General features: G+C 40.1%; 1 protein-coding gene across 1 annotated transcript; it reads left to right on the top strand.

Moving 5' to 3' along the window:
- The first annotated feature begins 2,382 nt into the window (after nt 1-2,382).
- On the top strand, nt 2,383-9,888 carry LOC109819343 (uncharacterized). The gene is made up of 5 exons (XM_083064844.1): nt 2,383-2,939; nt 4,208-5,147; nt 5,199-7,397; nt 8,774-9,297; nt 9,432-9,888. Exons 1-5 carry the CDS (start codon nt 2,383-2,385, stop codon nt 9,886-9,888), a joined length of 4,677 nt encoding a protein of 1,558 aa, XP_082920970.1.
- The last annotated feature ends 1,763 nt before the right edge of the window (nt 9,889-11,651 follow it).

The following is an 11,651-nucleotide window of genomic DNA, read 5'->3' as shown; positions in this document are numbered from 1 at the left end:
CTGTAAAACAATTGAAAAATAGATCAACAAGTTTCGCTCATTTCTTTTAAGATTACATGTTACCTTAATTCTTTTGAAATAATATTTTATATATATATACATATATATATATATATATATATATATATATGTGTGTGTGTGTGTGACATACAGAAAATAATTCTTTAAACACATTTGTAGTGTGTTTGGATGGGAAATTTAGATGGAGTAATTCATTTATTTGAAAAATTTCAAATTCTTTGAGGTGAAATACCTTGTTTGGATGGAGAATTTATAAGGAATTTGAAATTCAAGCATTTGTGAAATTACTTGAAATAGTAGAATTTCAAATTCTCCCAAAAAAGTAAGAATTTGAAATTTCTCATATTTTTTTTTTCTTATTTCACTTATATATTTTATCTTATCTCTTATCTCTTCATATTTTTAATTATTAAATATTCAAAAATATTTTTAAGATTATTAAATATTATAATATTAATTTTTTAAAATTATTAAATATTTAAAAATTTGCTAATATTTATTTTTATAAAATTTAATTTAAAAATTCTCAGTATAAATATATTTTTAAAATCAATTTTACTATGGTGGAATCAAATTATCATATCCAACCTAATAATTTAAAATTTGATAAATTTGAATTGACTTATCCAAACAAAATATTTTAAGAATGATAGAAATTGAAATCAAAGTAATTCAAATACCAAGAATTTAAAATTCCTTGAATTTGTAAAATTCTTCATCCAAACACACCATTGAGGTTTTCTATATCTATTCTTACTGTTATAAAGAGGAAAGCTGCATGCAGTTTTTTATTTCCTTCTCTAACTACCATTATTTTATTCACTTGATAATTTATAAAGTATAAAACTGTAAATAAATTATTTAAGATAAAATAATAAATACAATTTTTTTATTGCAATTCGTTTAACACAATTTTATGTTTCTAATTATAAGATTGTAATTGATTGAAACTTATGATCATTTATTTCTTGTCTTTATAAAATGCGCATTGACAAACAAATAGTGTAAACAATGATAAAATTTGAAGTAATAAAAATAATTCTGTTATGAATAATAATTAGTGGCTTAATTAGTGGATGCCAATATTCATAACCTTGCGGGACAGGCTACCTGCTTTGTGGAAGGTTCAAGGAGGGCTTGAGTTGCTGGACGTGTCAAATGGTTACTTCATGGTGAAGTTTGATTTGGAGGCGGATAGAGAACGAGTCATGCACGGGGGCCCTTGGATGCTCTTTGATCATTATCTGATTGTTCGACCATGGTCCCTGAAGTTCGTTGCGTCAGCAACGAAGGTCGACAGCACTCTCGTCTGGGTTAGGCTTCCAGGGCTCGGAGTGATGTTCTACGATGAGAGTGTGCTCTTAACGATTGCTTCGGCCATAGGGAAACCAGTCAAGGTGGATCTGAATACCCTGAATATGACACGGGATAGGTTTGCACGGGTCTGTGTCGAGATTAATTTAAATGTGCCAGTTGTCGGAAAGTTTTTCCTCAACGGTGTTTGGTATAACGTTGAATACAAGGGTTTACACTTGCTGTGCTCGGCGTGCGGCTGCTATGGGCATGTTCTGCGAAATTGTAATCACGCAAACAGGACTGAGTTATTGGCACACGGTGAGGGGGAGAAGGAGGCGACGGAGCAGCCGTCAGGGGACCCACCGCATAATGCAGAATCTGTTGCTCCAACAGAAGAGAAATCTGTCCCGCAAGTTAGGGGGGAAATCCCGCTAAATCCGCATGGGGAATGGTTGGTAGTGAAAGGAGGAATCGGAGACAAAATCCTGGGAAACCGTTGAGTAAGGGTCGATATTCCTATCATAATGGGAATGCAGAAATCCAGGCGCAAGATCATGCCATCCCAAGTTACTCTACGAAGGCAGTCCAAACAGAGAAGGAACCACGTACGGGATTTAAACATTCACGTGTGGTGAGATTGCAATCACGTGAACAGGACCATGCATCAGGGTCTAAAGCCTTTGATGGGGGCCACAGGTTGAATCAGAATTTGAATGGCATGGGGTCCACGCATGAGAGTAAGAAACGTAGCAGGGGGGAGGTAGTTTCTGCCCGTCCACGGGCCACTAGTATTGCACCAGCATTGGGCTCGCATATGGCCCACAGTCCGCACGTTAGCCTCCCTCTCAATGATCTCGCATACGGCCCACAATTGGTGCAGGAGGGACTAACGGGGAGTTCAACTACGAGTATGGAACCATGTGCGCTTCAGCCAGGTTGCATGACCAACGCACTACACGTTTCCAAGGACGGTGTTCATGAGATCCTGGGTACGGAGGATGTTATGCAATATGAAGAAGAGGAGGTCATGGTAGCTTGAGTACCTGTCGTATCTAGTCGTCTTTAATGTCTACGAATTTTAATATTTTGAGTTGGAACATCAGAGGGGCTGTTAATGCCAAAGGTAAAAGGAGGGTTGCGGAGTTAGTAAGGCTCCACCACCCATCTATTTTTATTATTTTGGAAACCCACTGCCAGTTTTCTTCGGTGGAATCGTTCTGGTTAAAGATGGACTATAGGTTGTGCTACAGCATGGAGGCGACGGGGCATTCTGGAGGTATTTGGGTTTTGATGGCGATGTCATGCTCTGCTAAGATTTTTGACTTTGCTTCCCACCCTCAGGCCATCTCGTTTACGGTTGTTGAAGGAAGCAAGAGCTGGGTGTGTACTGCCGTTTATGCTAGTCCTCGGGTGGAACTTAGACAGCGGGTTTGGGCTCATCTTCGGGAGTTGGGGGGACGAATTACGTTGCCATGGCTGGTGCTTGGAGATTTCAATGAAATTATGTTGTCAACGGAGTGTAGGGGTGGTCGCTTCTCGACAGCACGGGCTTCACAATTTCTGGAAGTTCTGAATGATTGTAATCTTCTTGACATGGGGGCTAAGGGTCTCCGCTTCACGTGGTATAGAAATCAACGTGGGGTTTGTAGACACCCAATTTCGTCCGGGGGGGCACACAAACAAAGAAATGGACCTCCATTATGAAGGAAAGGAGCTTCCGAAGCAGGCAAATAACAAGACAGGACATCAGAAGGCCTAAAGGCTAAATATGGTGTTTTTAGTAGCCCGGAACGGGCTGTTCCAAAATCGGAACGGCCCGTTACAAAGTTAGAACGGGCCGTTCCAAAATCAAAACGGGCCGTTTTGAACCCCGTAACGGGCCGTTCTAATATCAGAACGGGTCGTTCCAATATAACTAAAAACACCTAAAGAGGCTTGTGTGGAACGGGCCGTTCCAATAACAGAACGGGCCGTTCCAAACAAGGCAAATTTGGAACGGGCCGTTCTGGAAAGGTTAAGTTCGTGTTATTTTCTACTCTGGAACGGGCCGTTCCATTTTCAGAACGGGCCGTTCCATAGTACGAAATTTACACATAATAATTGGGCCAGAACGGGCCATTTCGAAACCGGAACAGGCCGTTCTGGCCCACTGCTGATCCCTATAAATTGAAGCCTTGGGCACAGTTTTGAGGGGGGCCAGAGAAATTTCGAATAAGACTCCTTTGAGCACGAAAATTCTCTATCTCTCTCCCTTCTATTATATTTTTTGAGATTTGTGTCGCATCTCTATATTCTCTCTCCCTCCTATTGTATTTCTTGAGATTTGTGAGGCATACTGTAGTGTGAAAGGTCGCCACAAAGCACCTTTTCCATATTTGAAGATTCAATTAAGCTTGTTCAAGAGGTATTTCAGCTAATCTTCTTCTCTTCCTTTTATTTCTTATCTTTATCTCTTTTTTTGTTATAATAAACGTCATAATGTAGATATTTTAGGGTTAATCGCTTAATTTATATTTTAAGCATGATTTATATTTTAAGCATGTAAATAAATATTAATAAAGGGGATTCAATATTTAATTTATTAATTCTTATAATGTTAACTTCATCATAGGGTACCAATTGAGGGCGTTGTAGGGGTGCTTAATACCTTCCCTACACGTAACCGACCCCCGAACCCAATTCTGGTTATCAAGGCCATAGTTGGATCTTTAAAAAACCTTTTCTTTTTCCAATGTTTTGAGTAAAATATTGGTGGCGACTCCATAAACCTATTTTCAAAAACCATTAATTAAGGATTAGTCTGGTGTCTGGGCATTCCTTAATTAATGAGACTTTTAAAAGGATGTCTAAACCATACGTCGCAAGATCGGAAATTTTTGGGTTGCGACAGGGTTGTGCTGGCAAAGCGGCTAGACTGTGCAGTGTGCAATGTTGCGTGGCAAGCAATGTTTCCAGAAGCATATGTTGAGAATCTGTGCAGGGTATACTGTGATCATTGCCCTCTTTTACTGCGGCGTGAAGGCTCAAGAGACAAGGCTCAAGATCGACCCTTTCAGTTCGAAGCTGCATGGGCCACCCATAAAGGTTTTGAGCGAATTGTTAGGGAGGCGTGGGGCCGTAGCACGCCGACCCTTGCTAATGGGTTACAGGCTGTTCGTGTTGATGCCATCAAGTTTAACAAGGAAGTGTTTGGGAATATCATTACTAGAAAGAAGGCTCTCCAACGACGTCTCAGAGGGGTACAACTACAACTCGAGATAGGGGAATCAGAAAGCCTGTCACGCTTAGAAAAGACCATACAAGCGGAGCTGGATGAAACTTGTCTTCAGGAGGAGTACCTATGGTTTCATAAATCTAGAGAAAAGTGGGTGAGGTTTGGGGACCGTAATACGTCCTTCTTCCATGCTCAAACACTCGCGCGAAGACGGAGAAACAAAATTCAGGGGTTGTTTCTACCAGATGGGTCTTGGCATACGGATCCTATGGTAATGAAAAATGAGACAGTCCGATTCGATAAGGAGCTTTTCTCGAGTAATAACGAACAAGGGCCTTTTTACATGCATGCTGGGGTGCCACCTGGCCTGGGAGTTGAGGCCCAATCTGCCTTAACTGCCCCAGTCACGAAGGAGGAGGTTCGCCGGGCAGTGATGAGAATGAAGTCGTTCAAGGCTCCAAGGTCGGATGGGTTTCAATCGTTCTTTTTCAAGCAGTATTGGCCTATTGTAGGGGAGGAGTTATGGCGTATAGTGAAGGATGCCTTTCGGTTGGGGTTCTCAGACATATCCCTCTTGGAGACACAAATGGTGTTAATTCCGAAGGTGGACCATCCGGTTAGCCTCAAAGAATTTCGTCCTATAAGCTTGTGTAACGTTGCCTGAAAGGTTATCTCTAAAGTGATTGTGGCTCGACTCAGGCCCTTCCTGCAGGACGTCATTGGCCCATTCCAGGGCAGCTTTATCCCCGGGAGGGGGACTCGCGACCATAGTATTATTGCTCAAGAAGCCGTCCATTTTGTACGGAAGGACGGTTCAGGTGTGGGTTCCTTGGCCTTAAAAATTGACCTTGAAAAGGCATATGACAGGGTCAAGTGGGATTTCTTGGAATCTACGCTGGTGCAATTTGGCTTCCCAACAGTCACTACTCAGCTCATCATGTGGGGGTTGAAGAATTCGTCAAGGAATGGAAGCACATTACCGTCCTTTGTTCCGTCACGTGGCCTTCGACAGGGGGACCCATTATCTCCGTATCTATTTGTTTTCTGCATGGAGCGCCTAGCTCTCAGGATCTCTGAGTTGCTCCAGATGGGTCATTGGAAATCGATTCAGTTATCCCCTGGGGGACTACCGCTTTCACATCTTCTCTTTGCTGACGATATTTTATTGTTTTGCCAAGCTACAGAGGACCAGGCTCGGTTGGTGGCGTCGACCTTGGAGGAGTTTTCGTGGTCATCAGGCTTGAGAGTTAATTTGACTAAGTCTAAGTTTGTGAGCTCTAGAAGGGTTTCACATAGGAGGATCGATGCTTTGGAGGGCTTGCTCGGGATTGGCCACACGGCTCAGATCGGGAAGTATTTGGGGGTTCCCATGACTCATGGTCAGCCAAGGTGCGCAGATTTTTATGATGTGATGGATAAGATCCAGGGTAGACTTGCGGCTTGGAAGTCTAAGCTCCTTAATAAGGCAGGTAAGCTGTGCCTGGTGAAGTCTACCATCTCCTCTATTCCAGTTTATAGCATGCAAACATTGTGGCTTCCTCAGGCAGTGTGCAATAGAATTGATCAGGCTTGTCGTCGTATGCTCTGGTCAAAATCTGACAATACACGGTTTTGGTCCCCAGTGAGTTGGGCTGTTGTTACTCAACCCAAGGAGCTCGGTGGTCTTGGGGTTAGGGAGGCGCGAAGGGTTAATGTATCACTCCTTGGGAAGTTAGTTTGGGATCTGCTGACAGCTCCACAGAAGCCTTGGGTTCAAATCCTCAACAGCCTATACCTACATGGAAACTCTATCTTGTGTGCCCAAAACAGGCGGGGTGCTTCTCCAATCTGGTCAAGTCTGGTTAAGGCCCTTCCTTCTCTTCGTGAGGGTTTCGAGCCTCAGCTAGGGTCGGGTGCCTCATCCCTTTGGTACACGGACTGGTCAGGTACTGGGCTTTGGTGCGGGAGAGTCTCGTTCATTCACATTGCGGACATCAACAAAACGGTTGCCGACTGCTGGGTTAGTGGAGTTTGGAACTTTACTAACTTGCATACTGTTCTCCCGACGGAGCTGTTAAGTTCGGTCCAACGGCTGACTGTCGTCAATTCCTCTTTGGGGCTGGATCACTTTGTTTGGAGGGGTGATAACTCAGGTTGTTACACAGCGGCCGCTGGATATCGTTTTCTGACCCGGGTCTTGTCAACAAAGGGGGATGTAGTTTGGAAGAAGGTCTGGAAGTTAATGATTATAGAGAAGGTTAAGTTCCTTCTGTGGCAATGCCTTCATTCAGCCCTTCCAACTAACCAGGTTCGGGCTGATAGGAGGCTCACTGAGTCCGGTGCATGTTCGCATTGCTCTTGCCCTCATGAAACTATCTTACATGCACTCCGTGATTGCCCGTACTCGCGAGAGGTGCTGATGGCTGGCGGGATCAGAACGGGGTGGTCCTTCTCGAAAAGAGATTGTTTTCAGCGGCTAAAGGGGATTATTTTGCACACGGATGTTATTAATCTATCCATCACCTTGTGGTGGGTTTGGAGGTTTAGAAATAACATGTTGTTCAACGGCGAGCTTTGGACGATTTCGGCGGTCCGTCGGAAGGTGACACTGTCTACGGTGGAGAACAGTGTGTATAATGATAAGCGGCGCTTGTGGATGGAGCAACCTCTATGGAGACCTCCGGAGCATCCGTGGGCCAAACTCAACACGAACGGGAGTTGGTTGAGTGACATTTCTACTATGGGGATGGGTGGAGTAATTCGAGATTGGGCAGGTAGGTGGCGGGGTGGATTCTCGCGTGGAGCGTTAACTGGGGATGCGTTACGTGCCAAGCTGTTGGCTTTGGAGGATGACTTATCGCTTTGTTGGGAAGGTGGGTTTCGGAAGGTGAGTTGCGAATGTGATTGCCTGGAAGCTGTTACGTTGTTTCAAGATCGGTCAACGGATAGGGACTACCTGCACAAGCATTATGATGTTATTCGCCGTATTAAGTGCATGCTAGCCCGGGACTGGGTAGTTTACGTCAATCATATCCCTCGAGAAATAAATTCAGTAGCCCATACGCTTGCCAATTGGGGGGTACGGAACATGAGTTCCAATGTATTTTGGAGGAGTCCTCCTGATTTTATCCTGTTACCGTTAGGAAGAGACTCTGTGTATTGATTTGTCTGCTGTTTTAGTTTTCATTCTTTACCAAAAAAAAAATCATTACCATTTATATTTTCATTATGTATTATTCCCTTTATTGTGTAATTGTTCAGTTACCACATGTACTTATAAATAGGTTACTCCTCTCCCTAAGATAATACACCAGTCAGATTCTTTTTTCTATCTCATACTGTCTTATTTCTTCTCTCTAATTTTTCTTCCTTTTATAACACGTTATCAGCACGATAGTCTTTTACCTATTGGTGTTACAACTACAAGAGAAAGCTGTGAAGAATCTTCTTCAAGAATATCATATTTATCAAGACAAATATTTTAAGAATGGATATTGACCATAGCATCAATAATGAAGATATGTGTCTCGCTGATAGTGCAACGACTCACACGATTCTCAAGAATAATAAATTCTTTTCAAATTTAGTGATGCAAGAAATCAAAGTTAGTACCTATCTAGTACTACAAATATAATTGAAGGCTCCGGAAGAGCTAATACATTGTTACCGGGAGGAATGAAGTTGCATATTAAAAATGCATTATATTCTTCTAAGTCTTATAGAAACTTATTAAGTTTCAAGGATATTCGTTTAAATGGGTTTTATATTGAAACAAACAATGAAGGGAATGTAGAATATCTTTATATCACGAAAATCCACTTGAATAAAAAAGAAGTATTGGAAAAATTACATGCTTTCTCTTATGGACTGTATTGCACGTATGTTAATACAGTTGAAACAAATATTATTGTAAACCAGAAGTTTACAAATCAAAATAAATTTGAGGTTTGACATGATCGATTGGGTCACCCTGGGACTATCATGATGCAAAAAATAATTGAAAATTCATGCGGACATTTATTGAAGAGCCGGGAGATTCTTCAATCAAATATTTTTTCATGTACCGCTTGTTCCCAAGGAAAGTTAATAATTAGACCATCACCAGCAAAAATTGGGAATGAATCTATCTTATTTTTAGAACGAATACAAGGTGATATTTGTGGACCAATACACCCCCCATGTGGACCATTTCGATATTTTATGGTTTTAATTGATGCATCAACAAGATAGTCACATGTTTGTCTATTATCAACTCGTAACCAGGCGTTTGCGAGATTATTAGCTCAACTAATTAGATTAAGAGCTCATTTTCCTGATTATCCAATTAAGAAAATTCGTTTGGATAATGCTGGTGAATTCACATCTCATTCTTTTAATGAGTATTGTATATCCATTGGAATTGATATTGAACATCCAGTAGCACATGTTCATACACAAAATGGACTTGCAGAATCATTTATCAAACGTTTAAAACTAATTGCAAGACCATTAATCATGAGATCAAAACTTCCAATGTCAACTTGGGGGCATGCAATCTTACATGCCGCAATATTAATTCGCATCAGGCCAACAAGTTATCACAAATTCTCTCCTTTACAGTTGGTTTTTGGTGAGCAACCTAATATTTCTCATTTGAGAATCTTTGGGTGTGTTGTATATGTTCCGATTGCCCCCCCTCAAAGAACCAAAATGGGTCCTCAAAGAAGGTTGGGAATATATGTTGGGTATGAATCCCCATCTATAATAAAATATCTTGAACCGTTAACAGGCGATTTATTTACGGCTAGGTTTGCTGATTTCCATTTTAATGAGTTGATTTTTCCAACATTAGGGGGAGAACAAAAACAGTTGGAAAAAGATATTAGTTGGAATGAATTATCACTATCTCATCTTGATCCTCGTACAAAACAATGTGAACTAGAAGTTCAAAAGTAACTCATTTGCAAAATCTAGCCAACCAATTACCAAATGTATTCACAGATCCAAAAAGGGTGACTAAGTCATATGTACCAGCGACTAATGCCCCAATAAGAATCAAAGTCCCTGTTGGACAATTTAATACTACAAACGAGTCACAAATACGCCTGAAGCGTGGTAGACCAATTGGTTTCAAGGATAAGAATCCTCGAATAAAAAAGGGAGTTAAAGAGCAAAATGACCAAATTGAGGATGTAAAAACTCAAAAAGATTCCTCTGACATAACTCATATCCCAGTTCCAGAAGAAACTCAGGTACCTAAAATTATTGAAAATGAAGAGATCTCAATAAATTATGTCATGAATGGAATACGATGGAATCGAAACAATGTCAGTATTGATGATGTGTTCGCATATAATATAGCGCTAAAAGAAATAAATGATATTGAGGATCAAGAATGAAAGTCCATCAATGATTGTCGACAAAGAAATGATTGGCCAAAATGGAAAGATGCAATTGAGGCAGAATTAGACTCGCTTGCTAAACGAAAAGTTTTTGGACCAGTACTATGTACACCAAAAGGTGTAAAACCAATTGGATACAAATGAATTTTTGTGCAAAAACGAAATGAACATGGTGAAATTGTGAGATACAAAGCAAGACTAGTTGCTCAAGGTTTTTCACAAAGACCCGGTATTGATTTTGAAGAGACATATTCACCTGTAGTGGATGCAAACACTTTTCGATATTTAATTAGTTTGGTTGTACATGAAAAACTTAATTTACATCTAATGGATGTAGTTACAGCATATTTATATGGCTCTCTTGATGCTGACATTTATATGAAACTCCCAGAAGGATTTAATTTGCCTGACGATGCAATTTCTAAAGAAGATTATTCGATCAAATTGAATAAGTCCCTATATGGGCTAAAACAATCAGGTCGTATGTGGTATAATCGACTAAGTGAATACTTGTTACAAGAAGGATATAAAAATGATCCAATTTGTCCGTGTATATTTATAAAAAGATCTAAAAATGGATTTGCCATAATTGTAGTTTATGTAGATGACATAAACATTATTGGAACTCCTGAAGAGCTTTCAAAAGCAATAGATTGCTTAAAGAAAGAATTTGAAATGAAGGATCTAGGAAGGACAAAGTTTTGTCTAGGACTACAAGTTGAATACTTAGAAAATGGAATTCTTGTGCATCAAGAAGCTTATATAACTAAGGTGCTTAAAAGGTTTTATATGGACAAATCACATCCATTGTGCACCCCCATGGTTGTAAGATCTTTAGATGTTAACAAAGATCCATTTAGACCCCAAGAAAAGGATGAAGAAATACTTGGTCCTGAAGTACCATATCTTAGTGCTATAGGAGCATTAATGTACCTTGCTAATTATACACGACCTGATATAGCATTTGCTGTTAATTTGTTAGCAAGATATAGTTCTTCACCTACACGAAGACATTGGAATGGAGTTAAACAAATCCTTCGTTATCTTAGAGGTACAATGGATATGGGGTTATTATATTCAAATGTTCCTAAACCAGAACTAAATGGTTATGCAGATGCAGGTTATTTGTCAGATCCTCATAATGATAAATCACAAACAGGATATTTGTTTACAAATGGTGGTACAGCCATCTCATGGCGATCTGTAAAACAAACCATATCAGCCACTTCATCTAATCATGCTGAAATTTTAGCATTACATGAGGCAAGTCGTGAATGTGTTTGGCTAAGATCTGTGATTCAACACATACGAAAAACTTGTGGTTTATCTTCTGGCAAAATGACATCGACAGTTATATATGAAGATAATGCTGCATGTATTGCACAATTGAAAGATGGATACATAAAGGGAGATAGAACAAAACATATTCTACCAAAATTCTTTTTTACTCATGATCTTCAAAAGAATGGTGATATAAATGTTCAACAAGTCAGCTCAAGTGACAACCTAGCAGATCTCTTTACAAAGTCACTTCCAAGAAAAGTTTTTGAACAATTGATACACAATATTGGACTCCGTCGTCTTAAAAATTGTATGCATGAGGGGGAGAAATAAATATTTATGAATGATGTACTCTTTTTCCTTCACTAGGTTTTTATCCCACAAGGTTTTTCCTAGTAAGGTTTTTAACGAGGCACGTTCTAAATATTGGACATCCAAGGGGGAGTGTTATGAATAATAATTAGTGGCTTAATTAGTGG

Source organism: Cajanus cajan, chromosome 10 (genome assembly GCF_000230855.2).
Source record: "Cajanus cajan strain Asha chromosome 10, NIPB_CcT2T_4, whole genome shotgun sequence".
Classification (NCBI taxonomy): Eukaryota; Viridiplantae; Streptophyta; class Magnoliopsida; order Fabales; family Fabaceae; genus Cajanus; species Cajanus cajan.
Note: the sequence above shows the minus strand (reverse complement) of the source record. Positions and strands in the feature narration are given on the sequence as shown.